This window comes from Crinia signifera, chromosome 3 (genome assembly GCF_055691185.1).
Source record: "Crinia signifera chromosome 3, ASM5569118v1, whole genome shotgun sequence".
Lineage (NCBI taxonomy): Eukaryota > Metazoa > Chordata > Amphibia > Anura > Myobatrachidae > Crinia > Crinia signifera.
Window position 1 is genome coordinate 248,075,171 of NC_139219.1, and position 23,785 is coordinate 248,098,955.

General features: G+C 39.5%; 1 protein-coding gene across 1 annotated transcript in view; it reads left to right on the forward strand.

Moving 5' to 3' along the window:
• Positions 1-425: 425 nt before the first annotated feature.
• BCHE (butyrylcholinesterase) overlaps positions 426-23,785 on the forward strand; it is a 58,543-nt gene continuing 35,183 nt past the window's right edge. The window contains exons 1-2 of the mRNA XM_083177835.1: positions 426-525; positions 5,129-6,663. Coding sequence (XP_083033961.1) covers positions 5,138-6,663 — 1,526 coding nt within the window. The 5' untranslated portion in view covers positions 426-525; positions 5,129-5,137. The remainder of the gene's footprint in view (positions 526-5,128; positions 6,664-23,785) is intronic.

Below are 23,785 nucleotides of genomic sequence, written 5' to 3' on the forward strand. Positions count from 1 at the left end.
ACCCTGAAGCAAGTGATGCTGATATGTAAAATAAAATACTGTACAAGAACAAGTTATTATCTCAATAATGATATTCAGCTTCCAACATACAGGGAATACATGCAGGTGCTCTTGTTATTACTGTAAATTTGATAATTCCATAACTAATTACACTTCCTTATAATAAAGTAATATTTAATGATTGCTCTGGGAATTAGACTGATATACTTCTGACGTGCATATTACTGTGGCATAGCTTGAGAAAACAAGCTGTTTGCCATAACTTGTGACTGGCTTCCTTCTTTTTGAACTGGCTCTAAAGAAGCAAGTTTAAATCAACTTTTATGCAAAGAACAGATGTCAGATGGTAAAGATCGGCTGCTTGCAGATCAAGTTGCTGCTGCCAAGTCTCGCGAGCTTTAATTCAGACACAGTTTCTATTAATGTCCGTACCATCCAATTTACAGAACTGAGGCAGCAGATGTACTTCTAGACACTGAACTACTTAAGAACCTCGCTGTTTAAAACTTTATTAGATTAGCACTGGTAAGTGTTTTAACATTTCTGTATTTTATTGAAGCTTTTAATGACTGATAATTTGTGCTTCATATTCATTCAGAAGATGCAGTAAGATACAAAACAGTATTGGTACTTCTTTTACTGAACACACTATTATTCCAAACACATCTTTAGAAGACAGCAGACACCAGCAGGCTGAAATAGTTTCACAAGACATTGCACTGATAGATAGATAGATAGATAGATAGATAGATAGATAGATAGATAGATAGATATGACCTGGTTGAGAGAGATATATAGATATAGACAAAGGATAGATAGAAAGATAGATAGATAGATAGATAGATAGATAGATAGATAGATAGATAGATAGATAGATAGATAAGATGTGATATGATGTGTTAGAGAGATATAGATAGATAGCTAGACAAAGAAAAGAGATAGATAGATAGATAGATAGATAGATAGATAGATAGATAGATAGATAGATAGATATGATGTGTAATAGTGGGTATACGCTGTGCGATTTTTCTTGCAATTCGATCCTGATTCGATTGGGTTTGAATCTAATTGTATGCAAAATACATTCAATTTGACTATATAGTACAGATCTGCACTATATAGTCTTGCCTGACTATATATTTTTCTATTCAATTTACACTACACCGGAGCGTGCATTGGGATCAAATCTGCATCGACTGTATAAAAACCATTCGATGCCCATTCGAGTTTCTATTCGATTCTGCTTCTATAAGCAAAATCGAATAGAAAAATAGTGCATATATCTCACCGTGTGTACCCTCTATTAGAGAGAGATATTTGTATTTTTATTTTGCATGTACAGTAAATACATAATGTTGAAGATACTGAATAGTGCATGTAAAGCAGGCACAATGGATAATCTATAAATTGACTAGTCATGTACAACAATCTTAAAACAAAGCCAAACAACTTTGTACCTAGAAATTAACTAAAAATATGATGATTATGTTTTTTTTTTTAACCTAAAATAAATATTAAAGAACTTTAAGAAATATTCACTGTGCACAATCATTATATAATATTAGATAATCAAACTTTGGTTCTATTAGTTCACATTTTTAGGCCCACTTTACTTGCTATAAACAAGTAGAAATCTGAATACTTACTCTAAATTCCACAGACTATAATAAGTAAATAAAACGGCGATACTGCAAGAAAACTTGTTGTCACTAAATAATGTATTTCTTTACACTTTAGGCGAATTCCCTCTATTGCTGAGTTCTTTTTTTAGTTTGTCTTGTGAGTACATATGGCAAAAATTGTGCAGTAAAACAGTAAACTTGTTAGTTAGATGTAATGTACTAGAGCCCACAATTTATGTATGTTCCCATTGTTTGCTTTATTTATTTGATGCTGAGCTTTGGTTTGGCATAACAAAGACTAAAAATGTGCGGAGTAAATTAATTGAACAATAACGGGAGAAACCTTCACTCTGATTTGTTTACATAAATAGAAAAACATAAAGCAAAAAATAATGAAATCACAGAAGTCTTCTGTAAGAAGCTATAAACAAACAACACTATGTTCTTTTGTTGAGCAATTACAGTGCGCTATGAATAGATTTATTGTGATGGTAGCTACTGAACACAGCTAGAACATCAATACATTGTTGTCATATATTTTGATAAACATTGTTTATTACCATGCTTTATTCTTTATTCAGATGTTTAGCTGCACTAACTTCTATTCTATTATCATGTAAAAATACGCTAGACCTAAAATAGCGGTAGTAATAAGATAAGTGCCTCTAATATTAGAGAAAGTTATTAATAGGTAGGTCACATGAGGGCAGTGGTGCATGGTTGAATCTCGGCATTAAGACAATGCATGAGTTTATATACTTAAAAGAAATGGTAGCTAAGAATTTCCCATCCCATAAACCTAGCTAGAGCATGTCCATAGCTTTATTCCATAAAATTATATTATCATCAAAACTGTGTGTAACTCAAGGTACCCATACAAAAAATTACAATATTGTATACAATATCACATCTCATCGCATCTTGGTTTTGCGATGAGATAAGATAAGATCTAGTACAAAAAGTATGTGCAGCACATACTTTTTGTACTAGATCTCATCGCAAAACCGAGATGCGATATTGTATACAATATTGTATACAATATTGTATACAATAATTGTAAAGTGTATGGGCACCTTTAGTTGTATGTTCAAACAACTATTTTTATTACTAACTCATTTTGTTATTTTTATTTACTTATTGTGTTGTTTTCTTGTTGAAGCTGCAGATGTTTTTTTCTGTTCTCTTTCACCTCTGATATGTCTATTTTATTAACCCATGACACAATTAATGCAATACATACTGATGTTATCACAAATTCATTGAAAGTAGGGTCTACATCCTCAGTAGACAAAGTTAACATACATACATAAAAAATGTATGGATATCATAAAGGAAACTTATCTGCTTTACAATAAATAAGAGGCTTGCATATGTACAGTACAGTCATTTCAAATTGATAAGTAAATAGAACATTTTAGCATCAAATTTTATTTTTGTAACATTGGTAACAAGACAGAAATCTGTTTTCACAAACAAATAAAAGTATTTAAAAGTGATTAAAAAATTAATCTAATTTGGCATATGGAAAATAATGTTCCATTTTTCTTGCCATGGTTTCTTTTAATGGTTGTCGCTTAATTAATGTATTAGAAGTCATTAGCTACAATATGAATTTTATTACTACGAACTGTAGCTTTAACATTGAAATTATTGACATGAAAGACATTTTACATACATGCTGCTACAAGGATATCATATAAAAATGATTCCAACTCAAGTATTAATTAATAACGCTACCTCCACGGAGGTGTTACTTCAGAAGAAAGGCAGTTCTATAACAGACACCATATAGCGTGTTTCAATAAGAAATAGGTATATGATTTGTATGTAGTTAGTAAGGAAAGATCAATAGTTAATTCATTGTGGCTACTTGATCTGTCAGATTAGTTTGCACAAAGAAACTCAAGCAGTTTTACACATACTGTTGCTTAAACAATCATTTGAAGGGTATGAATGGATGCCTAATTTTCCCTGATATTGAAGTTTGCCTTATGTTAGATATGAAGGACGAGCATGCACTGTGTGCTATGTGATTACTTTTATGCTGGTAAAGAGCGTGAAAAGAAGTTGATAACAAACAATCTGAATTCTTGGCTCTTGCCTCGTTTATTTTAAAGTCTGAAATAAGTGTGTATATATATATATATATATATATATATATATATATATATATATATATATGTGTGTGTACAGTATGTATTTTTCTAACTGAATGATTATGAGTGGTTGTATACTGTAGAGTGAAACATAGAAACTGCACTCATGTCAAAATCAAAACATAACAAAATGATTGAATTATAAGACACTAAACCTTCCTCTAGATGATATATAACTTTTGTTATAAAGCCCTTCTCTCTCCCGAAGTTTGTTGTATTACATGCAGGGGGTTGATTCCACTGACATCCTTAATATGTACTGTATAAAAGCTCTCTTAAGACAACAATATAATAGATAAAAGTGCATGCTAAAAAAAAGTCATATACTCTAAGACCTTTTTGCTATTAAGTTAATTTTCAGATGATTTCTGTCTAAAACCACACACTAAAAATATTTTAGTGGCAGTCTCCGTTAATGCATACATTACACATATTTTAATAAGAAGATAATAAACTATGACAGTGGTTCTCAAACTCTGTCCTCAGGACCCCATACAGTTCATGTTTTTCAAGTCACCCACCCACAGGTGCACTCATTACTGACTGACACATTTTAAAAAGATCCACAGGTGGAGACCTGCAAAAATGCACTGTGTGCGGTCCTGAGGACTGACTTTGAGAACCTATGTACTATCATATTAAAGATGGCAAATGTGATATCCAAGAATGTCCACATTGACATTATACAATTTTTCAGTCAAGCATGTTAAATAATAAATTGGTAATGGCAGTTAAGTATATGCAAATGTATCTGAAATCCAAAAATGTAAATGCTAAATGTTGAAGCCCCACTATGGGATTCATATTGAGTAAAGCATAAGCTATCTGTGACTCATTAAAAATGACTGCATGAGAAGATCAAGCATGCCTTTGCCTGTTGCAGGCAGAGGTACTTTAATTAAATGGGGGATATATATGCAGCAGGTTCCTTCCATATTTACAGCAGCATCTCTTTGGAACAGAGCCATTGCTATTTCTGGTGTGTATGCCATTTTCCTTAATATATCACCGGAAAACTGGGGCAGGTATGGGAGGGCACAGTGGAAGACTGTACCACATCTCCTGCTCCACTTATAACCTTAGTAGAGCATAACATTGCAGAGATACTGTATAAAGCGTAATCAAGATTCATTATAGAATGAGCAACAGAAGACAGATTTGATGGACATAAAGACATGCCACTTTCAATACAAGTACTGTATATATACAAAAGCCTCAGTAAAGTCATCAGATAAATAATTTCCTTATATGCCAGCTAGGCACAAGCCTAGGACAGCAGCATATAAATTGTATTATATTTAATTGAATATGTATGTATTAATTGAATGTGAACATATTTATATATTGCAGTTATCAGTGATGTGGTACAATCTGACACAAGGAAAGAATATCTCTGCAATCTGCTTTACAGTAGCTTGTGTGTTTTTCATCAATGTTCGTTGTGATGATGATGATGATGACATTGTACTTACCAAGTATGGAAAAGTAAGAGGGGTACAGATATCAGTATTTTCTAAGACTATAACAGCTTTCCTTGGGATTCCATATGGAGAACCACCAGTTGGAGCCTTGCGATTTAAAAAACCAGAGGCTATTAAGCCTTGGACCGAAGTGTGGAATGCTACAAACTATGGCAACTCTTGCTATCAGTACGTTGATAGAACATTCCCTGGTTTTTCAGGGGCTGAAATGTGGAATCCAAATACACAGCTAAGTGAAGATTGTCTTTATCTTAACATATGGATACCTAGTCCAAAGCCAAGAAATGCCAGTGTCATGGTCTGGATTTATGGTGGTGGATTTGAGACTGGAACAGCTTCTTTAGATATTTATGATGGCAAGTTTTTGGCTCGGAATGAACGTGTTATTGTTGTTTCATTGAACTACAGAGTGGGGGTTTTAGGATTTTTGGCTTTTCCAGGTAACTTTGAAGCTCCAGGAAATGCAGGCCTATTTGATCAGAGACTAGCCCTTCAATGGGTACATGAGAACATTGCAGCATTTGGTGGCAATCCAAAAAGCATAACACTTTTTGGTGAAAGTGCTGGAGGAGCATCTGTTAGTTATCACATGCTTTCTCCCAAAAGTCATCCGTATTTTACTAGAGCCATTATGCAAAGTGGAACCGCAAATGCGCCTTGGGCTGTTATAAGTAGTACATCAGCACGATATCAAGCTCAAACATTAGCAAACCTGTTGAGTTGTTCATTTAGAAATGAGACTGAAATAATTGCTTGTCTTCGGATTAAGACGTCTGAAGAAATAATTGAAAAATCACTTTCTGTTTTAACACACAGAGCATTATTAGAAGTTAGTTTCCTTCCTACAGTTGATGGAGATTTTCTCCTAGATTTACCTGAAAATTTGCTGCAACTTGGGCAACTAAAAAAAAATACCCAAATATTAACTGGGGTCAATAAAGACGAAGGGTCATATTTCTTAGTTTATCTAGTTCCTGGGTTTAGCAAAGATCATGAAAGTTTTATAAATCGGACTCACTTTCAGGAAAGTGTGAAGCTTGCATTTCCCAAAGCCTCTGAACTTGCTCTCGATTCTGTCCTTTTTCATTACACAAATTGGGTTGATGAACAGAATCCTGTTCACAATCGCGATGCCATGGATGATATTGTTGGAGATTACAATTTTATATGTCCGCTGCTGGAATTCACAATGAGAAATTCTGAACTTGGAAACAAGGCTTATATGTACTACTTCAATCACCGATCCTCAAAATTGGCATGGCCAAACTGGATGGGAGTGGTACACGGATATGAGATTGAATTTGTTTTTGGAACTCCTATATATAGAAGACTTAATTACACAAAAGAGGAGGAAACTCTGAGTAGAAACGTAATGAGATTTTGGGCAAATTTTGCAAAAACTGGGTAAGCTTCCCTTTCATTAAACAAAATTAATTTATGCCGGTTATTTATTTAAATTATTTTGCAATATATTTTTTTAAATAGTGTATTATATTGGCGGTGTAAGTTTTTTTTAACAACTTGTCAGTAAGATGTGATCATACCACCTTGTACCCTTTACAAATTTCTCTTTATCTTCTTTATTAACGTTCACAAATAGTGTCAAAAGCTGCAGCTGTTCTAAATGAAAGTAAACATAGTTTCAGGTTGCGCCACAACTAACACATGTGCTTCTCGAAGCTGTTTCCATGATAACAGATTTACACAGATTACTTACATTTTTTCCATCCATGTTTAACACTCGTGTCTCAATAGTTATCTGTATTGGGACAACTGGAAACACTTTTTTCTAAAGGATTCTTACCAAGAATAATGTAATTTACCATAATCCATAAATTAGTTCTCCTGCAAAAGCAAAAATTATTTGAAGATCTCTAAAAATATTGGAATGCTTTGTTCCTATGGCTGTCATGCTTACTAATGATTACACCTTTCAAAGAGATTATTTGCTTATTGCAGCAGTGCCTAAGAAGGGAAGCGTGTTTATAGTGTACAGAGGGGATAGGGTTGCTAGGTTGACATTATGAAGCTTGACCTTTGGCTAAGGTCCGCAGGATCAGAAGGTCGACACAAGTATTATGTTGACAATGGGAATGTGGACAGTCAAAAGGTTGACATGAGTTTTTCATGTGTTTTTTTTTTTTAGCAGACTTGTGCGACAGGCAGAATTTCATACCCTACCATCCATTAGGATGTGGAGGTAGAATACAGAAGTATGCCAAGCACAGAAATGCATCATGCCCAAAGCATGGCGAGTGCATCGAGCCATGCAAGGGGGACCGGTACACAGATATGGTGCCCATGTTGACTTACATTGAAATTTGTGACAAAAAAAATGTGAAAAACTCATGTCAACCTTTTGATGTTAGACCTTCCCATTTTTTTACCTATGTCATGTGTCAATCTAAACCCTGTTGACTTTTAGTGGTAGACCATCATACAGTTGACGCTATGACACATACAGAGAACAATCTGCAGTTTTGCAATATGGAGTTCTGTGAATGGAGACTCTGGTGTGATGCAACTACGCAAGTGAAGTATAAATTCATTACAATGGCACAAGTATTATTCCAAAATCTTCTTTACAAAGAAAACTAGTGTGGTCCATAATTGAAATTTGAAAATAAGTAAGCAAAAAAGCAACCATTCAGGAAAATAGACATCCCTCCTTCACACCACCCACTTCTATAGTATAGTGGACAGGGTCATGGTGGTGATCTTCATTGTGAACCGCACTTTGAAGTCCCCAATATGTAATGGTGCATAATTCCTCATCTGCATCTTTGGCCTGGCTATGCTACCTTAAACAAGAAAACGTAGGTAAGTATGTGTGGTCCACTGCACACTGTTCTTGGTTCAGAAGAATGTCCTGCATGGTTAGTTAGAGAGCAAAAGCTGAAGCCTGGGTGTTCTGGGGCTGATTTATGTTAGGAGCAATATTTATTTTAAGTGTGTATTTGTCCAATGTAGTTCAAAACTACTGTACTGGGTGTTCTATGAATAGGGGTTGCAGAAGTGTGTTGAAGATCATATGCTTTTTATCAGTCCTTCTCTAAAAGGTATCTGTAACTAATACTTGTCCTAATACAGGGCCGAAACTAGGGTTTCCGGCGCCCGGGGCAAGGCGGTCATTTGGTCGCCCCCCCCCCACTGACTGGGGGGGGGGGGCAAATGACTGCCTTGCCCCTGGCACCGGAGGCTGAGCAGACCCTGCGCCCACATACCGTTTTGCAGCGGGGTCCCGGGATGGGCAGCGGGGTCCAGGGACAGGCAGCAGGGGTTCCGGACCAGGCAGCGGGGGTTCCAGTCCAGGCAGCAGGGGGACGGGCAGCGGGGTCCAGGGACAGGCAGCGGGGGTTCCAGACCAGGCAGCGGGTGTTCCAGTCCAGGCAGCAGGGGGACGGGCAGTGGGGTCCAGGAACAGACAGTGGGGGTTCCGGACCAGGCAGCGGGGGTTCCAGTCCAGGCAGCAGGGGGACGGGCAGCGGGGTCCAGGGACGGGAAGCGATGCGCCGGCTTTATTCCTTGTAGTGAGCTACGCTACTTGCCTGGCGTCGGGAAGCGCTGCTGATTTTGACTTGCCGGACGCTAATTGGCTGAGAGAATTCAGCCAATCAGTGTCCGGCAAGACTTTTCAAAATCTACTTCCCGCCGGGCAAATAGCGTAGCTTGCTTCCAGCTGCCGCTACGCCCGTCGCCTGGATGCCTGCTGCCTGTCCCCAGACCCCCGCTGCCCGGCTCGACAGCGCCCCCCACATGCAGCGCCCGGTGCGCATGACCCCCCAGCCCCCCCTAGTTACGGCCCTGCCTAATACGACCCAGGTCCCTCACCCTACCACATGCCACTGCTCTCATAGCTTGGTTCCTCAGGGTACTTCAAACACCAGAACAATGTGTGTCATGAGTATACAGTGATATGCATAGTAAATTTGTAGTAACTCACCATGCAATACTAACTTGGAGACTTAAGACACCCCATCTGCAGCGGCTGTTAGAGGCAGTATCTTGGTGTGCTATGCAGTATATTTAATTAATTTAAGCTGTATGCCATGTGTTTAGCTTCAAAATTGGCTTTTTAGTTTGGCTGAAAACCGAACACACCCAAATATTTAAATTTGCAAAACCAACAAATTTCTAGTTAGTTCTGCTTGTAACATTGGTTTATCCTATTGTAACTACTTCAATTGCAAGTCCTGGATCCAAAGAATCAGATCAAATGGAGTAAATGAAGTATGACAAATGTGTAGCCAGGATTTTATGATAGGCAGTAGTATCGGTGCTGGAACACACAAGGTAAACATAGTGCCCGGTAACATTTAAAGCATGGAAATAAAAGGGTTACAAACTTAATCTTGAGAATTCTCTTCTTAAGGGCGGTCCTGTAAGCCTAGTGTAAGGTCCAACCTTGCCCAATGAATATAACTTAATAGGTCCAGTTTCTATTATCACATCATACATATTACATGGGACCACTGATGCATTCTATATACATAAACACAATATTTCTATATGCATAGGATATATTAATATTTATATTGGTTGAAGTAAGGATTGGTTTTTTTTTATAGGAGGATGAGACATGCTTATTTTTTTCTGTTGAACTTTGAGAAATAAAATTTTGTGAAAGTGTAGTCCTCTCCTAATTACAGTATATACAGTGTACTCACCAGGGATTAAGTGCATGAGTGCTCATGAGAAAGGTCTGATGTTATATGCATATGCCAAAGTTGCAGGAGCTCAGTAACTGACATTTCAAAACATGTAGTTAGTCTACAAATCACAGACCATTTGGTGTACTAAGATAATATAAACAACATAATAACACACATTATGCAAGGACAACATCTATATATTAACAGCAGAAGTGCAACTTTTATTATTGATTTTTTATGATGCCATTGATTGAGCAAGGTGCATCATATCATTGTGCTCTGGAAAAAGCCTACGTACCTGCTGGTGACCTAGAACATGTGACCTGCTGCATAGTCTGGAATGTGTGACAGTTATTTACAGTCTTCCACTAAGCATAGATTTTTATTTAAATTTGATGACTAAGGGGGTGAAAGGGGATAACATTTTCCACCAAGCAAACATTTAACCTGTTAAAACTAGGCAATCAGATAGTTATTATTTAGAACAATCGAACCGGAGCAAGGTCACGTGACCCGGAAGAAGCACAGGCAGACCAGATGACGGACAACCAAGCACCGAGAGGTCGAGAGGACAGAACAAGCTGAGGCGTGGATGGTGAGTATGGCGAAGTCTTGTGGTGATGGAGAAAACAGTTATCAGCGGTCCAGCTGGGGTCACATGCTCCTGACACCTACACCTCAGCATACCTCCCAACATGACCCTCTTCAGGAGGGACACAATGCTCTGCTCCTGCACTTCCCTCTTAATGTATGATTGCCATCACCTGTTTCACACAGGTTAATTGATAATAAAGGTGCTTCAACACAGGTAATGGCAATCATATATTAAGGAAAAGCCCAGAAATAGAGAAATGTGTCCCTCCTGGAGAGGGTCATGTTGGGAGGTATGCCTCAGGCAGCCTTCTGCAGTGTGCTAGTGGCTGGACCCAAACTTCACTACAATGCTGGCACACACCCTAATCCATACTTCCCAACATGACCCATGCCAGGAGGGACACAATGCTCTGCTGCTGGACTTCCCTCTTAATGTATGATTAAATTACATCTGATTGGCTTTTCATTTTTAGAAGCTGTAGTAAAATGAACCCTTAAGTTATCACAAGCCGGGTCTTCTTCCCTAATGTGATTTTCCTTCCCTCATTTATACCACTCATCTTCCCTCACTTATACCATTCACTTAATTATCCTTAAGTAATGTAAATGCAGGATGAGGCGCATACCACCTCCTGCCTGCATTTGGGATCGCATTGAACTGCAATCCGGTCGCAGCTTAGAGGAACTGGCATCCTTGGCCCGACCACTACAGGAAAATGAGAGAGAGACATGCCCCATTTGCTATTTTTTTGTTTGAGAATCCTTTATTTATTCCTTCCACATACAAGTTAAACTAAAAATTCAGGGGTAGACGTTTGAGCCATAATAAGAGTGGAGAAGTGTACCAGGGCAACCAATCAGCTGCTATATATACATTTATAGAATGCACATGATATGCAAAGCTGATTGGTTGCCATGGCACCCTTCTCCACTCCTATCACTGCTTCATACTGTACACCTACCTCCCAGTGTGGCATTTTTTTCTACATAATGGCATAACACCAGGCTGGTTTTTGTACATCTTCCAATCCTCTTATTGCAAAAATAATGATTGCATATGAACCCCTTGCATTATAACATGGTTTGTCCTGGTGCTACTTTACTGTACTTGCTGTTTTGCTTTGTTGCCAACTCACAATATGCCCCAGTCAGGGGTGTATCAGGAGTGGAGGGGGTCTGTGTTCAGTCAGTGCCCAGGACTCCTTCTGTCTTGAGTGTAGCCAGCACATGCTTTATGACTTTCTGGTTGCCTGATATGGTGGGGTGCATTCAGCTTTGTATAATAGGGGCTTGACCTTAACATGGTTGGGAAGTGCAGGGAGGTAGATGTGTGGTTGCACCATTGTAGCCCCACCACAGATATTCAATGCACAGATTACTAGCATTGAATAGATGAGAAAAAGCTACAATGATGGGATTGAGCTCAAATCACGTAATCAGCCTGCCTGTACCTCCCACTTTTAAGGAAAGCTGCAGAGAGCTACAAGGACATTCAGTAGTGTGTGTTGGGTTGTTCATGGGGTAGGGAAGGACTCCAGATCTGTAAAACTTTCCAGGGAGAGAATGAGCCAGCAGTACTAAGCATTAGTAAACTCTGGCAATGTGCCAGGGTTTACTGCGTTAGGCAGGTCTCAGAAAAAATGGAGTGGCAGGCATTTTCCTGGTGATTTTGTCTGCTGGGACATATTCCCAGTGATTTGCACAGTGCTGCCAACCAGGGGTGCCGATTTATGTTATTTGCTGGTGGGTGCTCAAGGGGGCATGTCCTTTAGGGAAGGGTGTGGCCCTGCAATGGGCCCCCACAGACGCCCCCACCCCCCAGTCCGGGACGGCAGCAGGCCGGGATCCGGGCAGCGCTGCAGCGGGGTCCCAGCAGCGGATTGGCAGTCAGCGGCAGAGTCCCTGCGGTGGATGGGAACTAGTAGCGGTATTAATACCGCTACTAGTTCCCATCCGCCACAGGGACCCCACCGCTGACTGTGTTTTCAGACTCAGCAGCACAAGTGTGTGGCGAGCGGCGGGTGAGCTCTGGCCATGGCCCGTGGGTTCTCATCCTTTTTTTATGGCTGCTCGGGCCTTGGAGCACCCACTGTTTTGATGCCTATGCTGCCAACAGAGGAGAAGTTAGTATGCTTGCATAGTAGAAATGGTTGCATAGTGTAGTGTCACCCCTCATGGACCAAGGTGTACACTTTATAGATACGGCATTGACTCTATTTATACAGTATATTGCCCTAAAGGGACCTAATTTTTCTTCTTTTTTTCTGTGTTCTTATTACTATTTAATGGGAATATCAGTAGAATTTGTATTCACTGCCATACAATATGTAGTAATATAATGATTTATTTTGTATTTGGAACTATAAATATTTGTTAATTTTTAATTAACTACTGTGTGCAATAATTCAGTGGTAAGTATTCACAAACCCTGCAAATGTTTCTGAGTATAATGGAAACCATTTATTACATTCCCGTTCAGAGTTAATGCTATAAATAGATCTACAGTATATGTAGGCTGCCCAGATTATCTCAGATCCTTCTTCTTGCATTTCTGATAGAAAGACTTGAATAGACCTGACAGCTTGCATTTCTGAATAACAGTTTACCAATAAAGGCATCATCTCAATCCAATTAGCTGCTAATTTTCTCTCAATTCGATGAATTTTCTTTTCCTGCTGGGTAATGCAAGATGTGATCTCCTGATGAGCAGAAAAACAAACATGTTGAGGGAAAGGAAAATATAATATCTATATTTCTGCAGACTGGAGTCAGTTTATACATCTTCAAGCTTCCCAGTACCATTGGCTGTAATGTACTGTGTTTCCGCCACCATGAAGAGAGTATAAAGAGAGAACAAAAGTTACTTTGATATTATGCAAATGAGCTAGTAGTATTTGGCCCTGACAGTTCACTGTAAATAAGTCAATGTTACAAACAACTAGCTGCTTGTGACATTTATAAATGTATATAGGGCCTGTCTGGCCATCTCACAAGGGCATGGTGATAAATATGAGTCTTATCATTTGCATTATTTCACATTTTATGTTCATTAACACACCTCTGCTGCTACTGTTTGGTGATAATAAGGCCAATTTTGAATTATAAATGCAAACACTAAATATAAATGCATGGAGTATTTAAAGTGATTTTGCACTACTGCATCATTCTCCTACTCCTTCAACATCTAGCAACCTTGGTTCCTGCCCTCTGAACTCACTGTCACCTGATACCAGCTGCTAGATTAAGCTTTTTGACGAGCAGAAATGCTGAGAGCTTTTGGTAATAGAGAACTCTAGGACAGAGTAAAGCTTCTAGAAAAAGACAGACACTACCACTGTGTGAACCTACAGAAGGTGTAGGGCAGGGATGGGGAACCTTCGGCCCTCCAGCTGTTGTTGAACTACACATCCCAGAATGCTTAGCTACAGTTTTAGCATGGCCAAATAGCAAAACTGCAGCAGTGCATGCTGGGATGTGTAGTTCAGCAACGGCTGGAGGGCCAAAGGTTCCCCATCCCTGGTGTAGGGAACCTCTCCGGGCGCCGGCAGCCGGTCCTTCATCTTGTGCAGTGGGGGATAGAGAGACACATGCCGTTTCTGTCACCACTGGACGGAAGCCGGAATAGGTCGTTTGGAAACAGCAAGTGCGCTGACAGCGTGAAGGATAGAAGGAGACCCAACAGCAAGTGCGCTGAGAGCGTGAAGGATAGGATGAGACCCAATACTGGATTCCTGATGACGTCAACGCGTTTTGTTTCCCCAATTGCCTGGAAACTTTCTCAAGACGTCTTGAGAAAGTTTCCAGGCAATTGGGGAAACAAAATGCGTTGACGTCATCAAAAATCCAGCAAACACAGCAATATCCCAGGATATTTTAGCAATATGAAAGGGTTTTTCTATTCTTCTACAGGCAATATTTAACCCCTTCAGTGTTTTTTTTTTTCAGGGAGCGCTCCCCACTGGGCGAGGTTTTTTCTGCCCAGGTCCGGGAGCGCCACTGAATCGTCAATCAGCTACTGCCTGCCCCGGCGCTTTTTCCCTACGTATGGCGACCGGCTTGTCATAAGTCGGTGCCGCAGGCTATAATGCAACAGCCAGGGGTGCGGTGACTCAGGGTGCGGCAGAGGAGTGGGAGCCGGGCAGCGTTGAAGCTGCCTGAGTTCAGCGATGAACTCAACAGCGCTGCCCGGCGCTAATCACTGGCAATCCCGAGAATTTTCCAGGCTTGCCAGCCTGGGCATTAAGGCATAGCTCGGAAAATCCTCGGGATTGCCAGTGAAGGGGTTAAAAGGGGTGTTGTCAGATTACAAAATATTCTTAAAAAAAACAACCTTTACCTATATAATGGAGATAACTGAATTGGACTCCCTTCGCCTATGAAAGGTAGATTGCAAAAAATTTGAGACCACTGCAAACTGCAGCATCTATAAAACATCATATCATGCTGATGCTTTGTTGATTGAGGGATCTCTAACTAATGGGTCCTACACACATAATGAGTTGCTGAGCATTCTGAGCAATGCTAGCTCACTCAAAACGCTCAGCAAGATCGCTTAGTAGTAAACAGACTATTTAATAAGATTGAAAAAATGAAAATGCTAAAAATCTGAAGTCTGAAGGCCAAGCAACACAGATAATTGGCATTAATATTTACTTTGTCAAACAACCTGTGTAATTTATATACAAAAAATAAGTAAAATGTTTAGACTTAATTAAATATGTCACACTAGGGATGGCCATCGACCATCGATGATTTGAAATCATCGATGGTTCATGGCCAATGTTGAATACTTTTGCAATCAATGGAGGAGAACCAGATGGTTTCCCTCCATCGATGGAACAGCAAAATGATGTTTTGCTGTTCCCCCCCCCGCCAAAGTACCGGGACACGGAGCATAGCTCTGCCCCCCGACACCCGAGAAGCCGCGCCCCCGTGTTTTGATTGGACCATATGCCAATCAATCAAACACAATGGATGACCATCGATATTTAAAAATATCGATGGCCAGCCATTGCATAGTTTAGCACTATCGATGGCCAGTTGCAGAATTGCCATCGACGGTAACCATTGATGGCAATGGCAACGATGGCCATCCCTATGTCACACCCCTGTAGTAACTTGTTAAGCCAGCAGATTGATGCTTCTCTATGTAAGCAGGTAACATTTTAGTGACAGTAATATACTATGTGAATTGATGTCCTAAAGAAGTGGAAGGGGCTTACGCTGGCTGTAGTGGAGTGGGGAACTGATCATTTGGTTTTCAGCAGTGCTTAGTTACTAGGTTCAGTATAAACAGCAGCGCTTAGTTACTAGGTACAGTATAATCAGCAGAGCGTAGTTAATAAATACAGTATAAACAGCAGTGCTTAGCTACTAGGTAAAGTATAATCACCAGTGCTTAGTTACTAGGCACAGCATAATCAGAAGTGCTTAGTTAATAAATACAATATAATCAGCAGTGCTTAGTTAATAGGTACGGTTTAAAGAGCAGCGCTTAGATAATAGTTACAGTATAATCAGCAGTGCTTAACTAAAAAAATATATATTGAGACTAATCCAATTATGATCAGTAATAAATTCCTGGTGTGCATCCAATAAATTTAGTTATAAAAAAAGATAATAAAAAAAAAACATAAACATTCCCTTATATCTTGTTATCTGTCTTTTGGTCTTTGGGTTTCCAGTGGATACCTTTATTCTATTACTCCCGTCAGCCTTCACTCTCGTCGCTGCCTATCTTCTATTATTTTTACCTTTCCTTCTATTTTTATTTGGTAACATTTTTGGGGCTTCTTACGTTATAAAGGCAATGTATCCTTTTTGCTACTGAATTTCTTATTTATTACTGTCATAACATTATGCTAGTTTGTTATGGGTTTATTCCTAATTGGCTAACTATATGTGTACCAAAAGTTCAATGAATTCTACTTGCAAAATAACAACCACTTTCTTTTATTTAAGATAAAACCTAAAAATCACTTTTTACATTTTTTTCAAATAATATTCGAACACTTCAAAATAGATAATTACATCACCTGTATAAATCTTTGAGACAAATGTAATACTTTGGTGCAATGTAATATGCAATGTGATTACCACAAGCTGTTTTATATACAAAGAAATAGAATCAAAGCAATTCCTATGAAGCACATAGAAGTAATTGTGTTATTATTCTACAATAAACGTGAAATGATCTTCTCATTTCAAAATGAGAGTTAAAAACCAACAAAATAGAAAGTTAAATATGTAGCCTGGTAGGAATTTCGGTACTTGTGTATTTTGGCGGCGCCCATCGCATCGCATACCATAACACATACGATGGTATGCGATGCGACGCGATATCGTACGATAGTGCACGATGGCATACAATTTTGAAATTGTATGCCATTGTACATGGCATACGATGCCATACGATGCGATGCGATGCGATTAAACATTGTATAAGCACCCTAATGGGTGCTTATACAATGTTAAGCACCCAAATGGGTGCTTACAATGTTAAATGCACCCCCACGCCACCCCCCACTATAAACGTGAACCCGAAGCGTGGCGAGCGCAGCGAGCCCGCGAGGGGCGGCGGTACGCGTCCTACGACCTTTTCATACCCCCACTATCCACGTCGGCGTGGAGTTGAGAATAGAATAGTGTGGCGAGCGCAGCGAGCCACCGAGCCCGAAGCGTGGCGAGCGCAGCGAGCCCCGCGAGGGGACGCGGATACCTTCACAGGTAAACGCGTCCCCTCGCGGGCTTCACAGGTGTCCGCGTCGCCACGGACACCTGTGAAGCCCGCGAGGGGACGCGTATAACTGTGAAGGTATCCGCGTCCCCTCGCGGGGCTCGCTGCGCTCGCCACGCTTCGGGCTCGGTGGCTCGCTGCGCTCGCCACACTATTCTATTCTCAACTCCACGCCGACGTGGATAGTGGGGGTATGAAAAGGTCGTAGGACGCGTACCGCCGCCCCTCGCGGGCTCGCTGCGCTCGCCACGCTTCGGGTTCACGTTTATAGTGGGGGGTGGCGTGGGGGTGCATTTAACATTGTAAGCACCCATTTGGGTGCTCAAAAGCACCCTTTAGGGTGCTTATACGATTTTTGGTCGTATAGGGGGTCAAAATCGCGTCGCATCGCATCGCATGCCATCGGGTGCATGGCATGCGATGCGATGCGATCTGTTCGTCGTACGACGGACATCGGGGGCGCCGCCAAAATACACAAGTACCGGAATTTCTGTTTTATATTACTTTTCAAAGAGTCACCGATATTATATAGTAGAGCAGATTTGTAACTCAAATATATGTAAATATTTTTATGTTCCTAGTGTTCTATTTAAATCATATCTTAGTTAACCTCGACATTATTATTACTTAGTAAGGAGTGGAACAAAGCATGTCTTTGAAATTAATGAAATAAATCAGAAAAAAAATTATGGCTAAGGCCCAACTGGGTTCCAGGCCAACAAACCACAGAGTAACTTACACCGGTCCTGCAGTCTGTAAAAGAAATGTTATGTTTTCTCCTGCACTCTGTTGCCAAGACACTAATCGACTACAGGAGATCGTATAAAATCCCGCATGATGACAGTAGGTTGGAAACTTCAGTAACACTATAGTTTTTTTTTTTTTTTCTCCCTTGGTCCCCTTTTAACAACTTACTCTAATAGCTGGTAGTGAAGACAAAGATGCATGTTTGGCACTTTCAAAAGACATAAAAGAATTGATACAGGAAAATAAAACTGCATGGATATGTATGGAAAGTGTTTCTAAAATTAGTTAGCTCTAACCCTTCACTATCAAGGGGATACGGGACATTATTCTGGTTCATACGCTTGGATGCGAATTTGCAACCTTGTGAGTGAACCAGATCCCGCCTTGCGAATGGTGGTACCCTGGCCGTTGCGAATGTTTTACATATACATTCTCGGCACGGGCGATCAACACGCACAATTGATAAACTACATGCACCTGCAGGCAATACATACCCATGCAGCATACAAGTTCTCTCTTTAATCAATTAACTAATTACAAGGCAGCCACACAGGAAGCACACTTTTCCACTTTAACCATTTACAAGTCTCTGCATTCATATCTCTTATATATTTTATTGTTTTTACACACAATTGCACCAGCATTCTTAACTGCTATTATGTGCCATTTCAAAATCTGCAGCCTTAACACATAAGTGTGCCTGTCATGTTGGGACAATAGATTGAGAGTTACTTAGGAAAGTGGCACATTCAGAACACAAGAAAGACACATGTAATAAGGGTTAATTAGTAGCGTAATTGGGGAAGGAAATTAGTAAATGGAATTCCAGAATCACTATAAAATTAAGGAAATTGGTTAATGGGTTGGATATTACTTCCGAGCAAATTCGGGCTGTGGCTTGTGAAACACCCGCAGAGCCTGTTCCCTCGGTCGCCCACTTGACCGCATGCTGGATGTCCAAATGGACAGGCCAAGCTCTGTGTGAACATGTTAGTATACGTGCGGTAGCATGTCCCTCCCCTTTGGCTTTAGATTCGAACAAACGGGTTCGCCGGTGTTATGGGCATGCCTTCGCTGTCCATGTCCATGTCACTCTGCTACGTGCGAACATGTGTTCGAACTAGTCAATCAGAATGAGGGCCCTTGTACAAATCTTAAATAATACTTCTAGATATATTTTAGTATACAATAAAACTGTGTGAGCCCATATTTAGTTACATAGTAGTTAAGGCTGAATAAAGACTTGCGTCCATCTAGTTCAACCTCGGTTTTAGTGAGTATAATCTATTATCTTATCCCATAGTTATACTTAGTGTTTTCTGATGTCCTTGAAGACAGATTATGATTATTGTTAGTACCCCTGGATGTTTTTAACCAATAGATGTTTGTCCAATCTTATTTTAAATGTGTTTATTGTGTTTATTGAGAGTTCCACAGTTTTGCTGCCCTGACCTTAAAAAATAAAGTTTCCTTCTAAGGGAAATAAATCTTCTTTCCTCCAATCTAAACTCATGCCCACGTGTCCTGGAGTCCTTCTTTACAGTAAAAAGGGCTTCTGACAGTTCCGTATATTGGTCCCTGATATATTTGTACATGTTAAGCATATCCCCCCTTAAGCATCTCTTCTCTATTATAAACAATCCCAATTTGTTTAACCTGTCCTCATAGCTTAAATTCTGCATTCCCTTTATTAGCTTTGTTGCTCTTCTTTGGATTTTTTTCCAGTTCTATGATCTCTGTTTTTATAGTGAGGGGCCCAGAATTGTACTCCATATTCTAGATGTGGTCTACCCAATTCTTTGTACAGTGGCATAATTACTTTCGAGTCCCTAGTTTCCATACCCCTTTTTATAAATGCTAGTATCCGGTTGGCTTTATTAGTTGCTATGTGACATTGAGCTCTGCACCCGTTTGCTATCAATTTAGATTCTGGAATGATTGCACTAACAGCCAATATTAAAATTCTCTCACTGATTTATATATAGGGTCTAATTCAGACTTGATTGCAAAGCAAATTTTTTTTCTCAAATGGACATAACCATGCTGCACCGCAGGTGGGGCTGATGTAACATATGCAGAGAGAGTTAGATTTGAGTGGGGTGTGTTCAAACTGAAATCTAAATTGCAGCATAAAATAAAGCAGCCAGTATGTACCCTGCACAGAAAAAAAACAACTCATCCAAATCTAACTCTCTCTGAACATGTTACATTAGACCCACCTGCAGTGCACATGGTTTTGTCCATTTGAGAAAAAAATCTATCTATCTATCTATCTATCTATCTATCTATCTATCTATCTATCCTATCATCTAGTGTTATGATCCCTTGTCCTCTTCTGGATTTGTTACAGACAAGCAAAGCTATTATGCATATATATTTTTTACATATATGTATTAATTTGGATTTAAGATTTTGAGATTTAAGATTTGTGACTTTTTGCATTAGTATTGCATGTTTCCCTTATCCCAAAGCTTAAATATGTGCTATAGTACTTACAGTACTTAAAGGTAACAACATCATATAATCACAAAATATCAATGTACTGGGCATAGAACTATAGTATGTGATTTGTTTTTCCATTCAGAAATGCCTAAGGCAACATCTTTGGCTTGTTTGCAGGAACTACACTGTTTGATTTATGAGAATGACAATATGTGGAGTATAGCTTTTTCCTGTAACGTGATCTGATTCTGTTTCGCAACAACCCACGTGGTGCCCTGTACTATGGATATGGTATGTTGATGATGGTTTGGCTCTCTCCACCAAGCTAGTGTAATTGATCCCACTGGTATATTGCCAACTTTGAATTCCTTGGCCTCATCTGTAAAATTTAAGATGGAAACTGAATCTAAAGGAAAACTTCCTCTTCTCAGTCACATATAGACTTTCAGAAAGGTAGTAAATAGACACATATCTGTCATTTGCTAGCCGCGTCTTCGAAAGGTTTTGGCATTATGTAACTGTTTCCTATTACATCATCCCTATTTTTGGCAACCACAACTGCACACTGAATTTAATAAACAGTGTGTATTATTATTATTTAAGTTATTTATTTACTATGTATTCCTATCGGTTTTTAAATATTTAAAAAATATGTATTTAAAAATATGTAGAACCTTGGCAGAACACAGTGTTAGCTCTCCTGAGAGGGATTACCCTATAACTGCATGATCCCTTGTAATCCTACCATCTTCTGTTGCCAACAACATATGGCTAAATGTGCTTCTTACTACAATACATTTTTCTAAAACAAGCACAGATAGAGATCATTCAGAAATGTTGAATTTAACCACATGATGTAAAAAATTATTTCATGAACCTTCCAGTTTTAGCCCATTAGTTATTTTGTTTCTGTGCAGAGTAGATACTGTTGACTTTATTTTTACACTGCAATTTGCTGTAGATTTCAGCTTGAACATACCCCACCCAAATATAACTCTCTCTGCAAATGTTGAATTGGCCTCACCTGCAGTGCAATATGGGTGCTCATTCAGATCCATCCGTTTGGGTTCCTATTCGGGCCCTTCCCCGATGCATTCATGAACATGCACATTCGCAAACCCCAGGAGTGTTCGCTCCAGGAGGGGCAGAATGGGGGCAGGCAGGGGGTGGCAGCAGAGGAACGCCCGGCGTTTTAGGGGTACCCCCATAAAAAAATGCTGTAAGTTCCCCGGAGAATGCAGGCATGTCGATGCCTGCTCAGGGCGAGTGGCTGATGTCACATGGTGCATACACATTCCCTCGCATGGTATCGAGGGGATTTGGGCACTGGAGAGGGGGGGGGGTGCGGCCGGACAGCATATACCTGTTCGCTAGGCTACGATTACATGCAGCTTAGCAATCAGGTCTGAATCAGGCCCATGGTTTTGTTTAATAGAGCAAATATCTGCATCGCGATCCAGTCTAAATTAAGCCCTGAGACATGCCTCAATGTAATACTGTAATTGAAGAAAACATTGTGTTTGTGTGAATGATACTGTATGCACAAAACACATTTTCTCAGCTTTTCTTTAAATGTCAACCTGTTTTGTAAATATCTTTGCGGACTTCATTGTGCCCACAATCATATCAGGCTCCTAATGGAAATCTAATATTTCTATTACAATGCTGTTGTCTGACCATTAAATCACCATTAAATCACCATTCTAATCTTCCCCTAATGAATGTCCAAGTTAATCAATTACTTTATATTAACATACGTTAAACAACTAGTAATTTAATATAACTTAAGGTGCCTAAACATGCTATTATTATGATAGCCACTGAAATCAGTTTAGAACATATTGGGGGGATATTTACTAAGATGTGTATTCTACTTGACATGTGATGTTGCTATGGGCAACCAATCAGATCCTGTCTACTATCTATCTTCTAGAGGGTGCTAAATAAATAAGTAGATTCCAATTGGTTTCCCATAACAACTTCCCATGTGAAGTAGAATACACATCTTAGTAAATTTCCCCCATTGGCTTCACATATCAGTATGTATGGACACAAATCAAATATTAAATCCAATAACATCTAATGGAGAACATTCAGATGTCAATTAGGATTGATGGAGGATGCAACCAATTGAGGAATGAAATTTTACCATTGGGGAGTTAATCATCCATCAGTAACAGTTGCGATGCATTGGATCAGGACTCGCTGCACTTGAACTAGTATATTTATTATTTTAGGACATACATTTGTACACTAGACCAGAAAGATTTGTTTATGATCTGGCACCTTTACTGTAATATTTATAAATTTCCAAGGGAGGAAGAGAGAAAAAGATAACTCTTTACTGTAATTGCAGCGCAAGAAACAGATGGGTGTGGTGTAGCTCACAGACAATGTCTAGGTAGACACCAAAGGTCAACATTAATAAAATATCGACAGTCAAGAGATTGATATTGACAAAAGGTTGACACATGAAAAGGTTGACATAGGTTTTTCATGTATTTTGTGTCAGCGTCGAAACCTCAGCATAGTGTAGTATGTACCCTCGCATAGATCACTTCGCTTACCATGCTTCGGAACCACTCGGAGTCCATGTGGATGGTTAAGCGTTGTCTGTGAGTCATCTGGATCCCGAAATAGATAACGTTCTGCTCAATAAAATGGTTCATGTCGGAAAATCTACATTAATTCACTCTTACAGCCGCTGTACACATGTCCACAAGGTATCACATGGAGCCTTGCATATAATACCTTGGCAACTGCCCACCAGGGACCCGCTGGCCTTGTATGCAATGCCAGTTATGGCTGTGGGATATGACAAATCCTTGTGGCAGCAATGACAATCTCCGGATCTAATCCGATGCGCACGGAACCGTGCACCATATTGGAATCAGATGTAAGTCACATACACTACGGCACTATTCACACAATTTATTATGAGAAGGGTAGTCATCAGTATGTATGCTGTATTGTATACTGTTACACAATATTTTTTTTATAATTTTAGCATAAAGAGGCTACATTTAGCATGTGAGTTGAATTTAACTATAGCAAAGAGTTAATAGGAGTGTATTGAATTGTTTTATTCTGATCCATGTGTGACTTGGGTTAGTGAAAAGTGAGTGACAGAAAGGTACTAACAGCAATCCTAAGAAAAACAAAGTAAAACCATAGTCTACTTATTTAGTTCTACTTTTGACTGTAACTAGATTGCTGCCAAAGTGAAGTTTTACACAAGCCAGTAAGAGGTGTTAGATCCCTATCAGAGGATGGAGTAAGTGCAGCAAATTGCAATGGGCCCAGTTTTGTAGAGTGCAGAAACAAGATGTACAGTACAGTAACAATGCAGCAATAT